Source organism: Malaya genurostris, chromosome 2 (genome assembly GCF_030247185.1).
Source record: "Malaya genurostris strain Urasoe2022 chromosome 2, Malgen_1.1, whole genome shotgun sequence".
Classification (NCBI taxonomy): domain Eukaryota; kingdom Metazoa; phylum Arthropoda; class Insecta; order Diptera; family Culicidae; genus Malaya; species Malaya genurostris.
Genome location: NC_080571.1, coordinates 267,183,537 through 267,209,473, shown reverse-complemented (window position 1 = coordinate 267,209,473; position 25,937 = coordinate 267,183,537). Strand labels below are relative to the sequence as shown.

At 39.2% G+C, this 25,937-nt stretch overlaps 2 protein-coding genes across 4 annotated transcripts in view; one reads left to right on the top strand and one right to left on the bottom strand.

Annotated features, from left to right (window-relative positions):
* The window catches only part of LOC131429889 (pseudouridylate synthase RPUSD2-like), a 610,839-nt gene that overhangs the window by 166,717 nt on the left and 418,185 nt on the right, over positions 1-25,937 (top strand). The window lies entirely within an intron of this gene.
* Positions 6,402-25,865, bottom strand: LOC131432835 (nucleolar protein 58-like; the record flags this gene model as incomplete). Its single annotated transcript, XM_058599374.1, is given in 3 exon segments — positions 6,402-6,456; positions 11,469-11,756; positions 25,822-25,865. Coding segments are annotated over 3 exon segments (387 nt in total), but the record flags the coding sequence as incomplete, so codon positions are not given.

The following is a 25,937-nucleotide window of genomic DNA, read 5'->3' as shown; positions in this document are numbered from 1 at the left end:
GAAGTCGCCATCTTAGAATTCAGGACCACTTCAAACATCGTTTTTCGACATCCACTCATCAAACTCGTTCCAAAAATACCCATTTTGTAAGGGTTATCAAGGAAAATCAATAAACCGGAAGTCGCCATCTTAGAATTCAGAACCAACTCAAACATCGTTTTTCGACATCTATTCATCAAACCCGTTCCAAAAATACCCATTTTGTAAGGTTTATAAAGGAAAATCAATAAACCGGAAGTCGCCATCTTAGAATTCAGGACCACTTCAAACATCGTTTTTCGACATCTATTCATCAAACCCGTTCCAAAAATACCCATTTTGTAAGGGTTATCAAGGAAAATCAATAAACCGGAAGTCGCCATCTTAGAATTCAGAACCACCTCAAACATCGTTTTTCGACATCTATTCATCAAACCCGTTCCAAAAAATACCCATTTTGTAAGGTTTATAAAGGAAAATCAATAAAGCGGAAGTCGCCATCTTAGAATTCAGGACCACTTCAAACATCGTTTTTCGACATCTACTCATCAAACTCGTTCCAAAAATACCCATTTTGTAAGGGTTATCAAGGAAAAACAATAAAACGGAAGTCGCCATCTTGGAATTCAGAACCATCTCAAACATCGTTTTCCGACATCTACTCATCAAACCCGTTCCAAAAATACCCATTTTGTAAGGGTTATAAATGAAAATCAATTAACCGGAAGTCGCCATCTTGGTATTCAGAACCATTTCAAACATCGTTTTCCGACATCTACTCATCCAACCCGTTCCAAAAATTTCCATTTTGTAAGGGTTATCAAGGAAAATCAACAAACCGGAAGTCGCCATCTTAGAATTCAGAACCACCTCAAACATTGTTTTCCGACATGTACTCATCAAACCCGTTCCAAAAATATCCATATTGTAAGCGATTTCAAGGAATATCAACAAACCGGAAGTCGTCATCTTTGAATTCAGAACCACTTCAAACATCGTTTTTCGACATCTGCTCATCAAACTCGTTCCGAAAATACCCATATTGTAAGCGATTTCAAGGAATATCAATAAACCGGAAGTCGTCATCTTGGAATTCAGAACCACTTCAAACATCGTTTTTCGACATCTACTCATCAAACTCGTTCCGAAAATATCCATATTGTAAGCGATTTCAAGGAATATCAATAAACCGGAAGTCGTCATCTTGGAATTCAGAACCACTTCAAACATCGTTTTTCGACATCTACTCATCAAACCCGAAAATATCCATATTGTAAGCGATTTCAAGGAATATCAACAAACCGGAAGTCGTCATCTTGGAATTCAGAACCACTTCAAACATCGTTTTTCGACATCTGCTCATCAAACTCGTTCCGAAAATACCCATATTGTAAGCGATTTCAAGGAATATCAATAAACCGGAAGTCGTCACCTTGGAATTCAGAACCACTTCAAACATCGTTTTTCGACATCTACTCATCAAACTCGTTCCGAAAATATCCATATTGTAAGCGATTTCAAGGAATATCAATAAACCGGAAGTCGTCATCTTGGAATTCAGAACCACTTCAAACATCGTTTTTCGACATCTACTCATCAAACTCGTTCCGAAAATACCCATATTGTAAGCGATTTCAAGGAATATCAACAAACCGGAAGTCGTCATCTTGGAATTCAGAACCACTTCAAACATCGTTTTTCGACATCTGCTCATCAAACTCGTTCCGAAAATACCCATATTGTAAGCGATTTCAAGGAATATCAATAAACCGGAAGTCGTCATCTTGGAATTCAGAACCACTTCAAACATCGTTTTTCGACATCTACTCATCAAACTCGTTCCGAAAATATCCATATTGTAAGCGATTTCAAGGAATATCAACAAACCGGAAGTCGTCATCTTGGAATTCAGAACCACTTCAAACATCGTTTTTCGACATCTGCTCATCAAACTCGTTCCGAAAATACCCATATTGTAAGCGATTTCAAGGAATATCAATAAACCGGAAGTCGTCATCTTGGAATTCAGAACCACTTCAAACATCGTTTTTCGACATCTACTCATCAAACTCGTTCCGAAAATATCCATATTGTAAGCGATTTCAAGGAATATCAACAAACCGGAAGTCGTCATCTTGGAATTCAGAACCACTTCAAACATCGTTTTTCGACATCTACTCATCAAACTTGTTTCAAAAATTCCCATATTGTAAGGGATTTTCAAGGATTATCAATAAACCGGAAGTCGCCATCTTGGAATTCAGAAGAAGGTTTGGGTGTAGGAGGCCAGAGCTTCAACATATTCCAATTTACATGAAACTTTGCAGACGTCTTCAGTATTCCAAACTTTCATTTTTCACGAATCGAAAGATCAATCCGATTCAAGGCTGATTCTAAAAATGGGCGAATAAAATTTTATATGCACTATTTTCAAATCGTTTTAGTCTGGAAACAGTTTAGTTTTTCTTAAAAATTGTGTCTCTAAAGGAACTCTGGAAATAAATTGAGCACTTTTAAAAATTATACACTGGAGAAAAAAGTCGCACGCTTTTTCAGGTATTGAAAAATGTGCAGAGAAATTGGAATTGAAAATAAAATGTCTCTCAAACAATTTAATTTAAAATTTTGGTGTGTGTTTTGTTTATACATGAATATAACTTCAGTCCTGGAACATCAAACAGGTCCTAGCTCAATCGAATGCCGATGATCCATTTCGTACACACAGCAAATCGGGTTCCACGATCATCGTTCCATCGACCAACCCCGCCTCGAAGCAATATTTGTATCAAATGGATTCCAACAGTACAGAAATACGTTCGATCTCTTGCGAATGGCAATCAGTCGACAAATGTTTAGTTTACGTTCTTCAGTTTCTTACCAATCGTATCCAAACCATATGTCGTATAATTGTTTTGACGAAAGGCAACACTTTTTGCAGGAATATCAAGAAAATACGTTGCCTTAAAAACAGTAGGGGAGACCGAGGCTAAAAAAATAGTCACGTTTGGTCTTGCTGGATATCGGCATAGTGAAATAGTGAAATTCTGGAACATTGTATGGGATCATAAGACCTAAGGTTGTGAAAATCGGTTTAGCAATTTTCGAGAAAAGTAAGTGACAATAGAAGCTCTAGAATTTCAGTGAAAGGTAGAACAGACTTTTGACCGTTTTGGTTTCAGTTTTGGTCCACTGTGCGGCGGTCGCCTCCGAGGGAAAACGGGCAGATTCGGTACAAAAGATGAGACGAAATTGGCCCCCGAAGAAATGAAATACCGCCGCTGCTGTCTGTCTGTGTGTGCCGTTCCGTGTTTCGTCCCTGCCGAGACCCGGTTTCGATTGTTTCCCCTACCAATTTATCAGCGTCCCCCGTCCTTCAACTTCGAGCCACCCCGGAAAAGTCAGCTCGTATGTTTTCATTCATCCATTGTCGTCAAGTAGGAACTTAAATCCACAGAAGCTGCGACGCAACGGTGAACGATAGTTATGTGTCGTGTTCGATGAAAATGGAATGGAAATCTGTACATACTCACACCTACACACACACAAGCTCGGCTTCTGATGAGAGGGCCCAGATAAAGCGGAAAGGGAGACACTTTTGTGGAAAAGCTTTCGGAACTGGTTGGTACTCGGCAATCTAGGATTTGTGTGCATGTGTACGAACCGTTGATCCGACGACCGACAATGGGTCTTAGATTCTTGGTTCACTCGTTCGTTCGTTCGTTCGTTATGGGAATTGGGATTTCGGGAAGATACGACACCCGATGTGCCGTAAGAGGAATGTTGTGCTTATGTCGGATCGATTGACGAACACAAACTGAAAGCAGTGAATGACTATCGCCACGATTTGCGGCCAGGACTGCGGAATCGTATTCAAACTTTGCAAAACTAATTTCGTTCTCAATCGATTTGAAATCGAACGCTGCCGGGGGCTTAGCGGCGTGTCGGATTATGAGGAATATTACGTTTGACTCGATTGTAATATGATTATGCGCTAAGATTCAAGTGGTTCTTCGACTGCGTGGTAATTTCGAAATAGACGCGTTGATAAAACAATATTTGTAAACTTTTCATTTCGTCGTTGTTCGGTTTTAATGGAGGAAGTAATTGATGTTAGTTCTTCTTATTCTATCTTATTCAGCTTATTTCGCCTATATAACCGAATGCGCGAACCTTTGCCTCAATCCTGACCATAAGTCTCAGCACGACCTTAGAATATATAGTTTTTTTTATTGCATATCGACTCATGTTTTCTTCATTTCTTATACATTTTTCACTAATTTATTTTGTTATGGAAGGGTCTCCTACTTAATAGGCGTTATAACGTTTTTCTGTTGAGTGCAGTTCCGGAGTGTTAAGTGGGTTCAGATTTTTCGGCACGAAATCGACATCACTCGCCTCACAGAAAAAGTGCGAGCGAATGAAACGTACACCATGGAAATCTTTTCTAGCACGTTTTTCGTGTAGTGGCATTCGACCAGAAAATAGTCAGACCGTCGCACAGTGATACCAAGGTGGCAGAAACATAAAACATATTTCTACTCATACAAAAAATGAATGATTTTGAATTTATCATAAATTATCATCATCATGAATCGAAGATTAAATTCTAAAACTTTATGAATGAGAAATAAACTCATTCGGAATTCTTTGAAGTTGGGGTTCAGTGAGAGTAATTTTTCCCTTCCAAATAAAATGTATGGCGCAAAAAGATTATTTATATGTAAGTTTCAAATGGGTAGGAAACGACCGTAACAATTCACAAGTAATTAATTTTGTAGCATTTTTTCTGTTCCTTAAAACAATTATGTTTCACCCTACGTATTCCTGCGCTTAAGAAATTTTTCTCAATTATTCGCGAGGTCGAAAGTGAAAACCATGCCACAGGGTTAATATTAATTAGAAGAAAATCATTCTGATACGGTCTGAACTTAGACTTAGAGATTATGATTATGATTATGATGACGAATAGAACAGCTCATGTTTTCAACAGATTGTTCAATTCAAAATAATGTCACCATAGGTGATAGCGAAGCAATTTTTTAGTCCAAACTTCATGATTGCATCGCATGATTCTTATAAACGTTTCAAGCATGTCTCTCAATAGTAATCATTCATACAAAAACGCACTCAGTAAACGTAGATTAGATATGACACATTCACATAACAAATTATTAAAAATAATGCTAATGTTTCTAATTATGAATTCAAGAATGAGTATATTTTGGGTTGCACATTAATTTTATATTATCAAAAATAACTATATCATATATCCTATCAGTTCTATCAATTCTATTTAAGTTAATTTTTTTTTGCTTTCCAACTCTCACATAAATTTGACACTATTTCCAAAAGATTCAAGCTATGTATTCGAAACTGTATCCCAATGTTCCTATACCTTACTTGAACAAGAAAATTTCTGGTTGTTCTACCTTATAGATTATGAAATAAACTTTCGAAAGGTTGGCCAGCATTGCAAAATTATTATTTTATTAAAAAAAAGCATGAAAAGGTAGTATGCAGGGCCGGTAGAAAAGTTGGGTACGGTGGGTAGTACTACCTACCCAAAATTTTCGAAGATTACCCACATTAAATTTCGAACGAAAAACAAAAGTAATACTATTAATATCAATAATAATAAGAATGATTTCTGTAACTTGGAACAGTAAATATTATCGTTCAAAAACTGTATTATGTCGTGTAGTAACATTTCTATTAGAATTAAGGAATACTTCAAAATAGTGGGTCGTTCCTCCGCACAGTCGTGAAAAGTTGGCAGAAATTCTAACAAAAAAATTTTTTTCCGGAACTATAATATTTTTTTTTTAATTCAGATATGTGAAGGATCACTGTTTAAAGTATACAAATTTTTTAATAGTACAAAAGCTCTCTGTATCATAGGATATTGTGAAACTTTCTTATCATCCTTCCATACAAAATATATGGTCGTAATCAGCGCGGTAAAATTTCATTTTCGATCGAATAATATAAGATGAAAATTAAATTTATGGCCCCTGACCGTCGGCTTATTCCTACTAATTCATTTGACTTTTGCTGCCATTTTCAAGTGAAGCTCCCAGAATTCATCGTCAGTTGAATATTCGTACCTAGTCATTTGAAGTTTTGCTTGCTCAGTTTCAAGTGCCAAGTAGTCTAGCTGCTTCATTGTCTTCGCTCTTGGTAGTGAGCGAGTTCAAATGAGTAGAATTATAAATGGAGTAAAGTATTAAAAATGAAAACTGAAGGAGGAAACTATTATTTTATTATTTTTACGTTTCGTCTTTGACTCATCAGTGCAGAGCAGTTCAAATTGAACTGCTTAGTGCTAAACTCGGCAGATCAATTTGAACCACTAAGCAGACGTAAAGTTTCTGCTACTTACAGAACACTTTTTGTTTTGCAACGGAGTGCAATGTCTTTTCTGACGTGCCGAATGAATTTATGTTATTCTGTAAATTATATTTCAGCTATCTAATTTGTCTTTCATCTATTTCAATAGCATTTGATTTCAGCGCATTTTTCTTCTACATGTCAAATATCATTATGTGATCCTGCGCATTTCTGCGCCCTAAAAGTCATTTTCAATATTTCTTCGCGTTTCGCTTTCGGCTCGTCAGTGCTTAAAGCAGTTCAAACTGAACTGCCATCTCGTGCCTAGCAGTTCAATTTAAACCGCTAACCAGACGCAAAGTTTGCACTATTTATGCAACCCTCAAACAAACCTACGTGAAACTCGATTACAAATCCTTGCCGGGACCACAATATTATACGGTGCGAGAAGGGCAAGTGTTAAACCAGTCCGAGACATCGATTGAAGTCGCAAAATTTGGTAAGAAAGCTATGTTCTGGCAAGTTCATCACCACTGCTTCAATGAACAGCGAAATATACATCAAGGAATGTTTACAAAAACGACTTCTACCCATGATTCGAAGCCACAAGGATCCTGTTGTCTTCTGGCCAGATCTTGCTTCTTGCCACAACTCGAAATCAACGGTAGAATGATATACTACCAAAAATGTCACTTTCGTCCCAAAAGACATGAATCCACCAAATTACCCACAACTTCGACCAATTGAGGAATTTTGGGCATTAACGATGGCACATCTTAGGAAACATGTCTCGACAGCCGAAACCATTCAACAGTTCGAAAAAGATTGGAAAAGAGTGTCAAAACTTGTCGCCAAGAAGTATGTACGGAATTTAATGAGGAACGTTCGCAAGAAGGTGCGCCAGCTAGTCTGCAGTGGCTAAGTAGCAAATGTTGAGAATAATATTCTGTTGTTGTAGTCTAATACTATCAGTATATCGAATAAAATTTGAATATCTAACACTTGTGAATTATTTACAGCGAAATCGAAGTGCGTCCATACTTTCTGGGACAGTTTTTAATTGGGATTTTCTGTGTCCATACGCAGTGAATATTTTGTTCCGAATAATACTACGAAAAAGTACGGAAATCAAACCGATATTGACAGAAATTTACTACTATTTAAAGTGATAGACCTTTTTCATGTAGCATAAAAGGGGGCTATGATGATGATGACGACGACGACGACGACGAAAACGACATTGCCGACTAATGGCAGCAAGCGATTCATTGTTATGCAATAAATTTTTGCTGCTGTAGAAGTTTTTTTTTTTCGTTTCACTTCCTTGGAACCACGAAACATTCTATTCCAATATAATGTTCGTAGTTTAGCTGCAATATATACATGTCGACCCCGAAACGATTCCCGAACGAAGTGAGTCAAGTGGGAAGGGTGCGAAAAGCGGGGCACCACTACCGGTGGGGTTGGTCGGTTGACAGGAAATTCCTTTGTGTAGTCGGAAAGTCCCCGTCAAGACGCGGGGTGGGCGTAAGCGCATAAAACCAACACCCCCCTCACGGACGGAGAAAACAACAACTCGACGAATGATTGTATTTATATTTATTCAATAATTCCATAGCAACCGAAAGCTCACCGCCTAGTAGTTCTAGTCTAGTAGTACGAAGAAGGTCTACAACATTTTCTCCATCGTGAATTCGCACTCGTTAGGGCGGCGACCTGCGGTTTTTTTTCTTCTTGTTTTCATGTGCCGCTAAGCCAACCAACCCACCAACCAACCAACCGAGCTTGGGTTGCTAGCCATTAGCAAAATATGACCTCTATCTCTCTAATTTGTTTGTGAACAGCATTATCATCAACACCGTTGTCGACGCGGTCGTTTTCTTCGTAGTCGTTGTTGTCGTCATCGTCGTCCTCTTCTTTATCATCATTATTACGAACACATTCGAAAGGGTTTCATAATCCCGCACTGACGGGAGAAAACCTCGCTTTGGGAATGGAATAATAAACGTGAGCAAATTAGTGACGGGATGATGGCACGCGGATCTCCCTGGGTTAAAACGCTAGGTCATGTGCGAATTAATATGAAAACTAACCGCCCGGAACGGGATTGGATTGTAAGCTTTTTAAGCTAATTGCTGATGACTTGCTGTCAATGTCCTAGCATTTATGGATTTGCTTTGCGTGGAAAAACAGTGTCTCGAGTCCGGTGTCTGCTGATTCTCAGTACCCTGGCATTAGCGAAAAAAAGAAGTGAGTAAACTGCCCAAAACAGCAGGTCAAGCTTTGCATCGGAACTAAATTTGTACAGCACGGTTACTGTTTTTTTTTTTACCGACTCACCACAGTGACCTTTAAACACTTTAGTCCAGTCATCACTCCCGAACTGACCCAAGGCAGGACTCCGGTTCCGATTCGTAGCCAACGAGGGGTGAATGAAAATTAAACTAACAACATGGCGTCGGTGTTGGCGGCCGATGCGGCGCCACCGGGTTGCGGCAATGAATGCGTCGGTCAGTGTGTTGCTCCGCACGAGCAAACACCGAATCGAGGGAAGGCTTCAGTTTGCCCTCCCTCCTTCCCCTAATGAAGATCCATCATACCATGTTATTGTCTGTTCATTGGCTAAAGGCTGAAAGTCATCTTTGAGGGCGTTTTTCTGGTCGGGGGGAAATTACGGAAACGATTAGTCATGGTTCGTTCGGTGGTGGTAGCGGCGGGTCAAGTCGTCGGATGTGTTTGTTTGGTTAACTCATTTTTGTGGCTTGTTAGTAGGTTGAGTCGAAAATTTTTGTTTTGTTTTGGTGCGTACTAACCACGAAACAATGTTAGTCACTTGAATGGCAATTCAGTCTAAAAGGACGAGAGAGATCAAAACATTTCGTTTTCGTTTTCGTTTTCCATGAAACCGCTAAAACAACATCACACAACTTTGGCAAAGCCGATTTTGCCTCCTCGAGTCAGTTCCTTGGAAACATCAATTAGTGAGACGTTTTTGGCGTCGTTTGTGACCCGTTTACTGAAAAGTTGTGCCAAGTTTAGCGTTTCTATAGCATCGATCAATTCGTTTTGAAATCCGGCCATTCTTCTCCGTAACAGAAGATATTTCCAATGAAAAATGAAATTCAATTTTGTGCAGACCTAATGGCTTCTTTCGGCTGGACTAAACAGCATATCAACGTTGGGAGATTTAGGCATTAGGGTTTCCGAAAGAAAATTATTGATAGGTTGACTTGTAGTCAGTAGAATGGGAGATATTTCCTCGTAGGTGAATTTCGAGGTACAGTTTTGAATCCATTGGCGCAGTTGATATACAGTAAAAACAGAAGAGACTTGCTGTGACTTCCTTGAGGTACATGATCAAATTAATTTTTTGTGTTGTTTTATTTGACTATTTAGGCTTATTTTTGACATCAAAAGCATACTACAGCGTTTATGACACACATTTGACAACATTCCTCAAACCATGCGTATCAGCAATAATACCTTTGAACGTGATCATAGATCACGATTCGAAATAATTATATGGATAGAAAAAATAAATAATTTATTAGCCATATGATCTTCATAGCCCATTTTTAGTCTCGAATGAGCCTAATATTATTGATATTGGTTAATCCATATGGTTTACAACTAAGCGGTGTTGAGTTTTGACGTTTACTTCACTTATGCCATTATATCACCGGAATCGTAAGTAGCAGCCATTTGAACTTCGAATATACTGTTCGAATGTTCAATGAACCAGTAGTAGTTTCCGAACGAGCCTAACTTTGTTGAAATCCAGTTGAAATTTTGGTCATCTACGAGAAAGTTGAGCGGAGAGGAAATGCACGTTTTGTGGCTTACGCCACTTATACCGTTATATCTCCGGAATCATAAGTGATGACAGCCATTCAATCGTTGAACTCGGTTAATGACACAATAGTAACTTTCAAATAAGCCTTAGTTTGTAAAAATCGTTTTAGTCAACTCTGAGAAACTTGAGCGGTGAAAACAACGCGTTTTGACGGTTACGTCATTTATAGAATCATATCTCCGGAAGCAGAAGTCACAGTTATTTGATCTTGTCACTTGATCATTAGTTCAAAAGTGGCTTCAAAACGAGCCTATGTTTGTTACATTTTCGAGAGAACTGAGCAGTAAAAAATTCGTTGAAAGGTGCATGCACACACACACACAAACATTTCTTTTTCTGCAGTTCTATTGCTTCTCTATAGAGAAAGGCAAAATGACCAATGAGAAAGTTAGCGCTGCAAATAGAAGCCTAGCTTTTTTTTTTATTTCGAAAATAAAACTTGGCCCTTGGTCTCTTGGTTCCTTGGTCCCTTGTTTCTTTGTTCCTTTGTTCCTTTGTTTCTTTGTTCCTTTGTTCCTTTGTTCCTTTGTTCCTTTGTTCCTTTGTTCCTTTGTTCCTTTGTTCCTTTGTTCCTTTGTTCCTTTGTTCCTTTGTTCCTTTGTTCCTTCGTTCCTTTGTTCCTTTGTTCCTTTGTTCCTTTGTTCCTTTGTTCCTTTGTTCCTTTGTTCCTTTGTTCCTTTGTTCCTTTGTTCCTTTGTTCCTTTGTTCCTTTGTTCCTTTGTTCCTTTGTTCCTTTGTTCCTTTGTTCCTTTGTTCCTTTGTTCCTTTGTTCCTTTGTTCCTTTGTTCTATTGTTCCTTTGTTCCTTCGTTCCTTCGTTCCTTCGTTCCTTCGTTCCTTCGTTCCTTCGTTCCTTCGTTCCTTCGTTCCTTCGTTCCTTCGTTCCTTCGTTCCTTTGTTCCTTCGTTCCTTCGTTCCTTCGTTCCTTCGTTCCTTTGTTCCTTTGTTCCTTTGTTCCTTTGTTCCTTTGTTCCTTTGTTCCTTTGTTCCTTTGTTCCTTTGTTCCTTTGTTCCTTTGTTCCTTTGTTCCTTTGTTCCTTTGTTCCTTTGTTCCTTTGTTCCTTTGTTCCTTTGTTCCTTTGTTCCTTTGTTCCTTTGTTCCTTTGTTCCTTTGTTCCTTTGTTCCTTTGTTCCTTTGTTCCTTTGTTCCTTTGTCCTTTTGTTCCTTTATTCCCTTGCTCTTTTGTTCCCTTGCTCTTTTGTTCCCTTGCTCTTTTGTTTCCTTGCTCTTTTGTTCCCGTATTCCATTGTATTCTTCTTCTTTCGTTAGCTTGATCCCTTACTCCCTTGTTCTCTTCTTCCCTTTTTACATTGTTCCCTTGTTCCTTTGTTGCCTTATTCCCATGGGCCCTTGTTCCTTTGTGCCCTTGCCCACTTGTTCACTTGTTCCCTTGTTTCCTTGTTCCTTAGTTCCTTTTTCTCCTTTCTCTCTTGTTCGATTGTTATCTTGTTCCTTTGTACCCTTGTTCTGTCGTTGCTCTCTTTGCTCTCTTTGCTCTCTTTGCTCCCTTAGCTCCCTCTGCTCTCTTTGCTCCTTTTGGTTCTTTTCTCTCTTTTGCTCCCTTTTCTCCCTTTGCTCTCTTTGCTCGCTTTGGTCCCTGTGCTCCCTTTGCTTCCTGTACTCCCTTTTGCTCCGTTTGCTGCCTTAGCTCCCTGTGCTCTCTCTGCTGCCTTTGGTCCCTTTGCTCCCTTTACTCCCTTTTGCTCCCTTATGCTGTTCTTTGTTCCCTTTTGCTCCCATTGCTGCCTTTGCTTCCTTCGCTTCTTTTGCTTCCTTTGCTTCCTTTGCTTCCTTTGCTCCCTTTGCTCCCTGTGCTCTCTTTGCTCTCTCTGATGCCTTTGGTCGCTTTGCTCCCTTTGCCTCCCTTTACTCCCTTTCACTCCCTTTTTCTCTATTTTGCTCCCTTTTGCTCTCTTTTGTTCCCTTTTGCTCCCTTTTGCTCCCTTTCGCTCGCTTTTTCTCTCTTTTGCTCTATTTTGCTCCCTTTTTCTCACTTTTGCTCCCTTTGCCTCCTTTGCTTCCTCTGCTCCCTGTGCTCTCTTTGCTCCCTTTGCTCCCTGTGCTCTTTTTGCTCCCTGTGCTCTCTTTGCTCTCTCTGATGCCTTTGGTCCCTTTGCTCCCTTCTGTTCCCTTTACTCCCTTTCGTTCCCTTTTCTCTCTTTTGCTCTATTTTGCTCTCTTTTTCTCACGTTTGCTCCCTTTGCCCCCTTTGCTTTCTTTGCTCCCTGTGCTCTCTTTGCTCCCTGTGCTCTTTTTGTTCCCTGTGCTCTCTATGCTCTATTTGCTCCCTTTGCTCTCTTGTTCCCCTTGCCCCTTGTCAACATTTTCCTTATCCATTTTTCTATATCCTATGTTCTTTGTTATTTCATGTGAATATTCTTAGTGAAATCGACAAAACTTGCTTAATAACAAATACTTAGCAAATCATGCTCCGAGGTCATCGATCCATCGATTAGCCTAACCTCAAACCAAATGGAATCAAACATTTCAAGAACATGCTAGTACCTTATTATGTTTTTTTTAACTCACTTGCACCCCATTTTCGTTCAAAATAATTTTTATAAGAGAAACATCTATAACTAAATGAATAGGAAGGAAGATTCAAGTTGGTGTTGGCTGTTTAGAAACATTCTGATAATTTATGAGCAGCCACAAATAATGACACTGGTGCTACCGTCAGTGCTTAGACTCTGCCTCCAAGACATCTTCACTGCATTGCACCGAAATATGTCAAACATAACCGTAGTTGTAATTTTGATCCTCAGCCAATTCTACTTCTTGCCACCAACTCCTAACAGCAACCTTGTTTTCAACCGAAACGTGTTCAAGTGAACGAATTCTTCTGGTGCTACGAAGCTCCTACTTAAAGTTTCTTCCTCTACACTAAGAATATATGGAGCATAACAATATGTTACCATCGATTACGGAAAAGCACAATTTCCAGTTGGATTAAGAAACATCACAGAATGGAAAATCTCTCTACATCATTATTCAACAAAACACATTGTCGCTTTCCTTTAAATACATCACAGTCGAAAGCTTTAAAAACTGGATACCGAAAAAGGGAGGAAATCACACACAAATGGCTGCACGGTCCCATTCCATTCGTTTCCGACGCATCGTCCCTTCTATCCGGATCGGAATTCAATTAACAGTTGCGATTTGATCCCTAAATGATTCTTCCATTCCGGGTGTCGTTGGAAATGTTCTGTTCTTTTTTTTAACATCGGGCTGAACCGGGAATGATTTTGTAGCAAATTGTTATCAGAATAATTCCCCTTCCCCATTTGTCACCGAAGGGCTCGGTGGAGCCCGATTTACCATGCGACAAAAGGAACTTCAATCAATGTCAGCAGTGGGGAGTCTGGCGCTATGCCAGTTGATTTATTCGATTGCATTGATAGGAAATTATTGATCGAATGCACGAACAACAACGACAACAAAAAAGGTCCCTTGTCATTTCCGAACGTAGTAGCGTCACAAAAGATACAATGTTTCGATAATTGAAAGTTTCAAACGGTTATCGCGCAGATTTTTTTTTTTCATATCAAAACGACCTAGTTGAATAATTGCGCCGCCAGTGGTTCGTTTCACACAAAACCATAAATAATCTATTGAATTTATTCCCGAGTACGGTTATTGCTTCCGGGTGGTGTCACGCACCATCAGCAGCAACTTATCACCACACACACACACACAACAGCATTCTGAGACCTGTGGAAATTTCACGCATTTTCATTCCCTCGCCCCATTCATTCCCGGTACGATCTCAGCCACCCTCCAGCGGCTCCATATTAGTAATTGAAAATGAGTGCATGGAACATTGAAGAATGTGGAAGCACATGCACACAGTACAATGTCACTCTGAGTGACTGGTGGTTGGTTGGTTGGTTGGTTGACGGAATGGTTGAAGACCTTGCAGACACAGCCAGCGGCGAGTTCGCAAACCCCCCCTACCTCTCACATAAAGCGTGGTGGGTGGAGCCGAGGGTGGTGTTTTATTCCGGGCACGTTGTAATGACGCCATGCACTGCCAGCCGAGAATGCCTATGGCTTCGTTATCTTTTCCTGTCGCTTCGTAAGCTGCCGACATTGTAGACACGGCGGTGAGAATATATTCTATACATGCATATTCATTAAATGTCCTTTTCGGTGTGATACTGTGTCACATCCGTGGTTTCATCGGGAAATCATATCGAAATCTGTGAGCTTCTGGGGCGTAGTAGGATAAGGAAAAAGGAAAAAAAAAGATTGAAATTCCGACCTACCTGTAGTCAGATCGCTATACGGCTACGATCGAAAAGGGGACACTGATGTCGAAATGATGATTATCTGCACTCATCAATCACCGATCAGAACAGCAGCCTGGCCAAAAATACCCGGGTCGGGTTGGTGTCCATGTCACGGAAAATGTGGAAAATGTGAGTGCGCCCGCAGTCGTCTGCCTGCTCGAAATGTGAGCCGGATTCAAAGCGGATCACCTGTTTCGGGCGAACAAAAATGGCTACCTTGGAGATGTAACCGAAACCGGACCGGGATATTGGTTCTGTCTGTGCACAGTCCAAATTAAATTGCTTTGAATAACAATCTCGTGATATATATAGATATAAAAAAATGTCGACATTAGCGAGTTCCTGTTGAACATTTTTGTAGGTGTATTATTTGTATTTCGGCAATAGCAAGGCGCAGAGGAAAAACAAAACTCCAACAAAATTCCCAAGCACAATGAAATGATAAATTTTACGTAGTGTTCATCGTTTCGTCTTCCACTTATCAGGGCATAGCAGTTCAATGTTTAAAACTAATTGAAGAAAATGAAAAAAAAACTATTTTGTTCCCTTTTTACGCTAGTATCATAACGAAATAGCTTTTTCATAGTAGAATCAAAAAGGAACCTATCATTATTTTTGCCTTTCTCATATAGAAAGGCTATGCAATCACTGTGAAAACCGACTTTTGAACCGAGGCCCGGAGGGCCGAGTGTCATATACCATTCGACTCAGTTCGTCGAGTACGCAAAATGTCTGTGTGTGTATGTGTGTGTATGTGCGTATGTGTGTATGTAACGTTTTTTTGCACTAACTTTTCTCGGAGATGGCTGAACCGATTTTCACAAACTTAGATTCAAATGAAAGGTCTTGTGGTCCCATAGAAAATTCCTGAATATTATTTGGATCCGACTTCCGGTTCCGGAATTATGGGGTAAAATGTGCAAAAAATTGTGAAAATAAGTGCACTAACTTTTCTCAGAGATGGCTGAACCGATTTTCACAAACTTAGATTCAAATGAAAGGTCTTGACGTCCCATACAAAATTCCTGAATATTATTTGGATCCGACTTCCGGTTCGAGAGTTATGGGGTAAAATGTGCAAAAAAAAGAAAATATGTGTTTTAACTTTTCTCATAGATGGCGCGACCGATTTTCACAAACTTAGGTTCAAATGAAAGGTCCTGTGGTCCCATACATTATTCCTGAATTTCATGCGGATCCAACTTCCGGATCCGGAAATATAGGGTAAAGTGTGTTAAAAATTGTACACCATCACTGAAAATGGGGAAAAACCTTGAAAAATTTTCTAAATCGACCTCAAATCTTTTCCAATTTGATGGTTTTTATCAGTAGACGGTCAAACAAACCGATTTCGGTTATTCTTTTAAGAATCGAAGAAAATTTTTTTTTACCTTTCTCATATAGAAAGGTTATGCAATCACTGTGAAAACCGACGTTTGAACCGAGGCCCGTGTCTCATATACCATTCGACTCAGTTCGTCGAGTACGCAAAATGTCTGTGTGTGTGTTTGTGTGTGTGTGTGTGTATGTGCGTATGTGTGTTTGTAACGTTTAACTCTAACTTTATGGGGTAAAATGTGCAAAAAAATGAAAATATGTGTTCTAACTTTTCTCATAGATGGCGCGACCGATTTTCACAAACTTAGGTTCAATTGAAAGGTCCTGTGGTCCCATACGTAATTCCTGAATTTCATCATGATCCGACTTCCGGATCCGGGAATATAGGGTAAAGTGTGTTAAAAATTTTATACCATCACTGAAAAGAGCGACAAACCGTAAAAAGTTTTCTAAATCGACCTCAAATCTTTTCCAATTGACATTTTTTATCAGTTGACGGTCAAACAAATCTATTTCGATTATTCTTTTAAGAATCGAAGAAAAATATTTTGAAGAATACCACAGTATTATATATGATAGTTTGATTGATATGAGAAAGGCATCATTACACCACTAGGTGGATTAAAACAGGTTTTTAAAGACTGTCCCAGCAAATATGGACGCACTTCGATTTCGCTGTAAATAATTCACAAGTGTTAGATATTCAATTTTTATTCGATATACTGGTAATATTAGACTACAACAACAGAATATTATTCTCAACATTTGCTACTTAGCCATTGTAGACTAGCTGGCGCACCTTCTTCCGAACTTTACTCATTAAATTCCTTACAGACTTCTTGGCGACAAGTTTTGACACTTTTTCGAATCTTTTTCGAACTGTTGAATTGTTTCGGCTGCCGAGACATGTTTTCTAAGATGGTCGAAGTTGTGGGCAATTTGGTGGATTATTTTTTTTTGGGAAGAAAGTTACATTTTTGGTAGTATACAATTCTACCGTTGATTTCGAGTAGTGGCAAAAAGCAACATCTGGCCAAAAGATAACAGCATCCTTGTGGCTTCGAATCATGGGTAGAAGTCGGTTTTGTAAACATTCCTTGATGTATATTTCGCTGTTCATTGAAGCAGTGGTGATGAAGGGTTTCGAAATCTTACCGCTGCTACAAATTGCTTGCCAGACCACAGCTTTCTTACCAAATTTTTCGACTTCAATCGATGTCTCGGACTGGTTTAACACTTGCCCTTCTCGCACCGTGTAATATTGTGGTCCCGGCAAGGATTTGTAATCGAGTTTCACGTAGGTTTCGTCGTACATGATTATGCAGTTCAAATTTCCAGCAAGAATCGTATTGTACAGCTTTCGGCCAGATCGATGCTTCTTGTTTCGGACTACGTTTTGGTTGTTTCTGCTTCTTATAGGTTCGAAGATTCAAACGTTATTTAGCACGAAGAACATTTGACTTCGAAGTGCCCACTTTTTTGGCCACATCCCGAACTAAAACCTCCTTCTTTTGCTCGAACGCCTTCAGTATACGTTTATCCAACTGAGGGTTAGCAGGACCTTTTTTTCGATCCGTTTTCGGTTTATCCTCAAAGGTGTTATCCTCACCGAACTTCCTGATTGCATTCCGCACGGCTTTTTCACTTACTTCTTCCATTTTTGCTATCTTTCTCAGTGACAGTCCGAGTTCTGTGCACCATTTGTACAAAATTTTTCGACGTTGTTCTGCTGAAAGTCCACGCATTTCGAAACAAGCTAATGAAAACGGATAAACAACTGCACAAGTGGTTAGAGAAGAGTGTAAACAACAGGACGCAGCCATAAAAATTGACAGATTCTGAACCATTGCGAAATGGCAGCGGTTTTTGGTTGCGTCTATACTTTCTGGGACATTCTTCAAGTGAAAAATTTTCAACTTCATGAGTTTTTTTTTTCAAAAGTGATGACGAAACGAGGTGCAAATTTTTATAAAACTTACTGGTGAATTAATCTAGCTGGCAGACCTTGCTAGTTAGTGAATATATAAACCTACTTTGGGACTACTTGTCCCCGATTATCCCTTCCGAACGCACCGGTAATAGTGGAGAAAAACTCCAAAAACGGAGCTCATTTCGGCTTCTCAGCAACGGTTAAACCGATTTCCCCAAATCATGACTCAAATTAAAGCTATCAGTGGCTTAAAAAATACTGTGTAATTTCATCCAGATCCGACTTCCTGTTCTGAAATTATAAGGCGATGAGTATCAAAACTTTTAAACTGTCATACAAAATGATGCAAACCCGGTACGCATTGGTACGTGCTGGTACGGAAGAAGGAAACGGCACCGCCTAACACACAGCGTGGTTTGTTCAATTTTGTATAGCGTGCAGGGTTGCCACTTGACATAACTGTTAGAAAAATTGAAAAGGTGATGGTACTTTATACCCAAAGATAGTTTTTGATTTTAAACAAAATCTTGACAGAATCTTTTAATGGTGTTTTTGAAAATATAAGTAATATGAGAAAGGCATCATTACACCAGCTCAATTCTTATCTCCGTTCCAAAAGTATTGAATTTCGTCTCAGTCAAAAGTGTGGAACTGTCTCCTAGAAACTGTCATCATCATACTTCCCTCGTTGACATGACGTGGGAACTACTGAAACTGTTTCGAATACATCAATGTTTTATTTTTTATTTGATCTCTGAGGCACCATAAGGCATTAACTAGTTTTACTCATCAGTGACTAGCAGTTTCCGTTTCGTTCTGATGTATCGATTTCTGAGTTGTTGTTTGAAAAGTGAAGCACCTCGCCCAGTCACCTCCAGGCATTTTAATAATTAACACTGTACACGGCCATTATTTATCTTACGAATCTGTCCCATTGCCAAGAACAATTTATCTTGCTCATTACTGAAATCGCCATCCTTCGGCTCATTCGTTAACTATTTTTCGCTCTGCTCCCGGCCTTCCATTACCGGACTGGGGAGCTTGACACCGTCTCGGATTCGACTGTTTGGCTTCCTTCGCTGCGGCCGTTTATCTTCGCTCTAGGATTCTCCACACGGCAACAAAAATCCACGGCTGCCCCGACGGTGGACTTGTTCCCGTCAATTCACGCTTCGTACGAATCATTATTGTAAACAACCCACTGAATTGATGACATGGCAATCATCGCTCCGGTGGTTAATTAATAATTTGTTTTGTCCGGGTGCTTTGTTCTCGTGCTCCAGTGTCATTGCTGCGAGGTGCGCGGTGGTCGTACAAAGCAGACTCGACTCGGCGGTCGGGTTCAGTTCGTTTGACTATCCCTTTATTTTATGTTTTTTTTTAGCTCGCCTGGGAAGAGACGGCCACCGTCTGTGGTTATGTCCACTGCTCAGCTGGTGTTCAGTAGATGAAATTTGAAGACGGCAACACGCTGAACGCACTCGGTATTTTAGTAGAGTTCTGTGAGGTGACTAAGGAATCGACGAAAACGCTTTTGGGTCAGTGCCAAGTGATGTCTAAATATACTTATTTTCACAGACAGGATATGCACGTGAATGAAATATGAATATCATTGTGTTTCAGCGATGGAGTAGCATGGTTCATTGCATTTTTTTAATCCTCCACCAAAACTAGTATGGTCTGAAGTTCCTAGGGATTCAAATTATTAATCGTTGAAAACGAGAATTGACCGAAAGCCAACTGACACATGTTAACTGACGTGATTCGTTCTCCGTCACGATTCAAACAAGCAATCAAGCGGGCTAATAATAACAAAAATACTGGAGAATATTCTGGCTCAACGAGCATGTTACCGGTGCTAAACAAAAAGTGCATTTTGCAGTCCACTGACACCGGCATTCGGCATTCCCATGGAAGCCCGTCCCGTCTAGCTAGCCCCGAACGAAGAGAAATTAAAATAATCTATCAACTTCGTTTCGCGCCCTATTTGTTTGATTTATGAAGACACCGACCCGACTTCGTGACAGGATTCCCGATGGTCCTGGTGCTGAGGAGGCAACTATTTTGCACAACGTTTGTCACGACTTCTGTCTGCTGGAAGTAAAAAAAAACTGTGCACTTTCAGCACTGGCGAAGACACCGGATAACAGAAATGACTATTTTTAGGCCTGGGTTAATAAAATTACTTCTTATCCAGCAACAACAGGAAAAAAAAGTACATTGACGTTTCTCCGCCTACTCGAACCGTAATGAGCAACCCGGGCAATTTAAATCCAATTATCGTATTATTAGCCTGCTAAGATATCTTCCTCTATTCAGTTTTGACGGTAATCAACGCTTGTTTGTTATGATTCAGCATGAACTCACGGCAATCGCTCAAGTTTTCACTTGCCCTCTTCCCCAACCATCCCCACCCGTGGTGGTTCCCAACGTAATACTTTCTTACGGTGAACCTCGACTGTTGCTCTGGTAATATGCCAACCGCCCAACCAACCGAGCGAGCGCTGTTATCGCAATTAGCAAAGTTTCCGCTCGAGCAAAGTTTGACGAGAATGGACAGTTTTCGTACGAACCATGCAAGATCAGCTTAACTGGCAACGGTGGTACCCCCTCGGGGATGCTAGATTCCCTGACTTCCTGCTGATGGGATTCCGGTCGAGTTATGAGATGGGAAAGACGATGTCGGTTTTAAGAACTCATTAAATTTATTTAGGTTCATTGTTTACTGACATGACTTGAACGAAAAATCTATTTCGTAAAATTCATCCGTTGGTTGAACATGTAACAGGTAAATAGAGAACCTCTGGAGTGTGAATCAGCAAAACAAATCCATTTTCTTACGCGGATTCTTGTTTTTATCTTATTCGCACTTCTGGAATTTCGCTGGCAGAAGACTGGATGGCTTGTCCGACAACTCAAACAAACAAACAAATAAAAAAAAACAAATCACGAAAAAAGATGAAATCATAATTGCTTGCACAAAAGATCATCAGTGGTCAGTTGCTTGCACGTGATCCATGCGTGTTGCAGGTTTTCTTAGGTTAGAAGCGGTCAATTGCGCAGCAGCTTTCAACCGGTTTCTGATTCACGATGTTGTAATCCTGGAACGGATGACAGAGATGATCGACCGTGAGTGATCGTCTTTTTATCGTCACTGTCCGCAGGTTTTCAGTTTTCACGCAAACCAATGCAGTCACGTGACTTAATAGTTACTATTGGCACATGGTCTACTCTTTTAAAGACTGTCCCAGAAAGTATGGAGGCAACCAAAAACCGCTGCCATTTCGCAATGGTTCAGAATCTGTCAATTTTTATGGCTGCGTCCTGTTGTTTACACTCTTCCCTAACCACTTGTGCAGTTGTTTATTCGTTTTCATTAGTTTGTTTCGAAATGCGTGGACTTTCAGCAGAACAACGTCGAAAAATTGTGTACAAATGGTGCACAGAACTCGGACTGTCACTGAGAAAGATAGCAAAAATGGAAGAAGTAAGTGAAAAAGCCGTGCGAAATGCAATCAGGAAGTTCGGTGAGGATAACACCTTTGAGGATAAACCGAAAACGGATCGAAAAAAAGGTCCTGCTAACCCTCAGTTGGATAAACGTATACTGAAGGCGTTCGAGCAAAAGAAGGAGGTTTTAGTTCGGGATGTGGCCAAAAAAGTGGGCACTTCGAAGTCAAATGTTCTTCGTGCTAAAGAACGTTTAAATCTTCGAACCTATAAGAAGCGGAAACAACCAAAGTACGTAGTACGTAGTCCGAAACAAGAAGCATCGATCAGGCCGAGGGTTCGAAAGCTGTACAATACGATTCTTGCTGGAAATTTGAACTGCATAATCATGGACTACGAAACCTACGTGAAACTCGATTACAAATCCTTGCCGGGACCACTATATTATTAGCAAGTGTGAAACCAGTCCGAGACATCGATTGAAGTCGAAAAATTTGGTAAGAAAGCTATGATCTGGCAAACAATTTGTAGCTGCGGTAAGATTTCGAAACCCTTCATCGCCAATGCTTCAACGAACAGCGAAATATACATCAAGGAATGTTTACAAAACCGACTTCTACCCATGATTCGAAGCCACAAGGATGCTGTTATCTTTTGGCCAGATGTTGCTTTTTGCCACTACTCGAAATCAACGGTAGAATTGTATACTACCAAAAATGTCACTTTCGTCCCAAAAGACATGAATCCACCAAATTGCCCACAATTTCGACCAATTGAGGAATTTTGGGCATTAACGACGGCACATCTTAGGAAACATGTCTCGGCAGCCGAAACCATTCAACAGTTCGAAAAAGATTGGAAAAAAGTGTCAAAACTTGTCGTCAAGAAGTCTGTACGGAATTTAATGAGGAACGTTCGCAATAAGGTGCGTCAGCTAGTCTACAATGGCTAAGTAGCAAATGTTGAGAATAATATTCTGCTGTTGTAGTCTAATATTATCAGTATATCGAATAAAATTTGAATATCTAACAATTGTGAATTATTTACAGCGAAATCAAAGTGCGTTCATGTTTTCTTGGACAGTTTTAAACAGAAAAAAATCATTCCGCTGCATCATAAAAACTCGACATCAAGTTTGTTTTCATGAGATTTGATTCGTATAACGCATTATATAACACGTTATTTTAAGCGCCGTCGTTTTTCAAAAAAAAAACAATATTTCAACTATAAATGATTCAGATTAGAAGAAACAAGCAGTGCTTTTAACTGATTTGCTATTTAAAGCAGCATTTGGCACGTAAAAAATACGTTCATCATACCATTTCATTTAGGGGCTGTCCATAAAAGACGTCACGCTTTTTTTTTGACGATTTTTGACTCCCCATCCCCTCTTTGTCACAAATTGTCACAGAATCAAAGTCCCCCCACCCCCCCTTATGTCACATGTCACGAATTCGAATTAAATAAAATTCATCTCAATACATTCTCAATATGTATGACAAACCAAACAAATATGAGGGAAAAATCGATTTATTACATGCTGTCATTAGATTAAAAAATATCCCTAAAACTACAAAATCATCGGAATTATTTTATTAATATCAATTATATAAATTAACAAAAGTATTTGGTTAGAATTGATGAAACATTTAAATCATCTGTTTTATTCCTCCTAGGGGTACACAAATATATTATTGTTTTAGGTAAAGAATAATATTTCCTTAGTGTAGCATACTGGGCTGAGAAAATAAAGAAAATAAAGACCTCATCAAAACGAGATCACTGCCGAAGAATTCTTTCAAGTTCAGTTGATCAGTGAATTTTAAATAACATCAATCAATATCGGTACTGATCTTCCGTCACGTCACACAATGGGTAGTTATTTTGAGCTAAAATGATTCTTGATTTATGTAAGTTCAATCATTGGATGATTCGATAAGCTTTGATGTTGGTGGAGGAAAATCACATATGATCAAGATAAGACATGACATGATCTACGTCTGAAATCGTTGATCTCCCGCCCTTTTTCAAATAGAGTACAATTGAATAAACTGCATCAGAATCAGATAAGAGAAATTCTTATGATATACTATTATCAATGCTAGAAAATCAAATTACTGAAAAAATTGTCAGTGCATAACTTGAGTTAAACCGTTTGAAGGCTTTTTTTCTTGTTTACTCATATTGGACGTCACATTTCAAAAACCTCCCCCCTTCCCCCTGTCACAAAAGGTCACGTCTTATGAAACACCCCCCTCCCCCTTGCGACGTGACGTCTTTTATGGACAGCCCCTTAATTCATATTTAAAATCTTCATATTTTGAAACATGATGCCTGGATTTATGTTGCAAAAATCATCATCGTAGCAGAAACACGCCTGTGGTTATACTCCTCAATGAAAAGAACTTTTAATCATGGTGTATTATCATCAGTGCGGTAAAACTTCATTTCAATCGAAAATTATTAGATGAAAATGAAATTCATGGCCGTTGACTGTCAGCATGTCATTCATTTTACTTTAATTGCCAAAGCTCCCAGAATTAATTTTCAGTTGAATAACCGTACCTAGTCACTTGAAGTTTTGCTTGTTCAGTTTCTAGTGCCAAGTAGTCTACCTGTTTCATTATCTTCCTTGTCTTCACTGTGGGAAGTGAGCAAGTGCGAATGAATAGGTATTAACATAAACTCAATAACACAAAACTCTCTCCGACCATAAGGTTCTCATTAAAGTTTTCAATTATTCCCTGCAAGTTGAAATCGATATTTTCGACGGTTTGAAATGTATTTCGAAATAACATTGATCCAAGTCCCGAGTGTAACAATGGAAACAACATTTTTTTTGCAAAAATTTTTTTTATTCATCAACATAATCACCTTTTAGGGTGATACAATGGTTCCAACGTTTTTCCAATTTTTCAATACCATGTTTATACAAAAATTTATCTTTCGCTTCAAAATAAGCTTCAGTTTCAGCGATGACCTCCTCATTTGAGTCTAATCTTTTTCCCTGGAGCAGTTTTTTAAGATCAGCAAAGAGCCAGTAGTCACTGGGGGCTAAATCTGGCGAGTATGGGAGGTGGGGAAGCAGATCAAAGCCCAATTCGTTCAATTTCGCCATTGTTTTCATCGACTTGTGGCAGGGTGCATTTTGTTCCATCGAAAGCAATCGCGGCACCCACTTGGAAAAAACCTTTATCATGCTCAATTTTTCATGAAGGATAGTAAATACACTTCCATATGATGTCTGTGTCATATCAGCAATCTCACAGAGCTTCACTTTACGATCTTTCATTATAATTTTTGTCACTTCACTCACATTTTCTGGTGTAACGGCTTCCACAGGTCTACCCGAGCGTTCTGCGTCATTTGTGTCGGTACGACCACGTTTAAACTCGGCGAACCACCGACAAATCGTTGCTTTTGATGGACAAGAATCAGGATAACATTTTTCAATCCATTGTTTCGCTTGCACGGTGTTTTTACCCATTAAAAAATAATGTTTTATCAAAACACGAAACTTTTTTAAACAAACTACAAAACGACTTTACTCCAACCTCGATAACTCGGCTGTTTCTGGTCGGATCGACTTAAAAATTTGACTTGTTTGAAGCAAAGGTTAGTACTCTAGAAAGACGTGGTTACTGGTTTACTACGAGCGCCATCTCTGCTTTGGTCTCGGGACTTATTAATCCATGTGTTATTAAAAACGAAAAATGAAAAAGGGAACAATTAATTGATATTGATAATAATATAATATTTCAGTTGATAATTGATATTTCAGTTATCATGACTGGTTTACCATTCATCCATTATCTTGAACCAATTCGAATGTTTACATGAACCTCACTTGAAGGCCGCTTTCTCATTCATTTGTAAGAGATATTTCGATACTTCAAGAGATAAACTGACGGTGGTTGAATTGAGCTTCGGTAGAAAGAGAAACGAATGAAGGACGGGATGATTCCCATTCGGTGCGACAGCAAAGGTTGTGTGTTAGAATGTGCAGTTTACTGCAGTAGAGTGATCGTCGTCAGTGTGTGTACACATTCGATTTGAACTGAATTGAATGAAGTTTTACAGTACTGATTATCATAACATGAAAATATACTTTTTCCCCAAATCATGACTCGTTTTGCTCATCGGAATTTTGCCCGTGTTTTTCACAGCAGTAATTTCTTTGAAAATATTTTTGTTTTTTTTGCCTGTTCTGTTTTGACAACTTTAGCTTAAAATGTAAAAATGGTTTCCGGCAAAAAGCTTTAAATTTCAGTAAATTTAAGTTGATGTTTACTAATAAGGCTAATATCGGAAAAATAATACCATTTTCACAAATAATAATTTGTTAACATTTTTTTAGACTAAGAGAAAAATGAACTCCAATTGGCTAAAACCTTAATTTTTTGTTCTCGTTTGTATCTGCTAGTGGTTCAACTTTGAACTGCTAGAGTGCACGATTGATTCAACATGAACTGCTTGACCAGGTTGAATGGAAGATGTAAATTTTCATATATGTTTCAACATAATATTTCTTAGTATCATTTTCAGAAACATCGACCTTGACCTGAACAATCTCGGTTGATCACTTACACGTAAATTTTCCGATGATGCATCACATCATCGACTGGCATAAACAACCGATATTCTGTTCCCACCTCGGGGCACCTTTCACTTTGTCCACCGTTGCATGTTGTGTCATTATCCTGATGTATATTATTGTCGATGACCCATAGCTGTGAAGCTTTTTCGAACCCAACATCAGCAGCAGCAG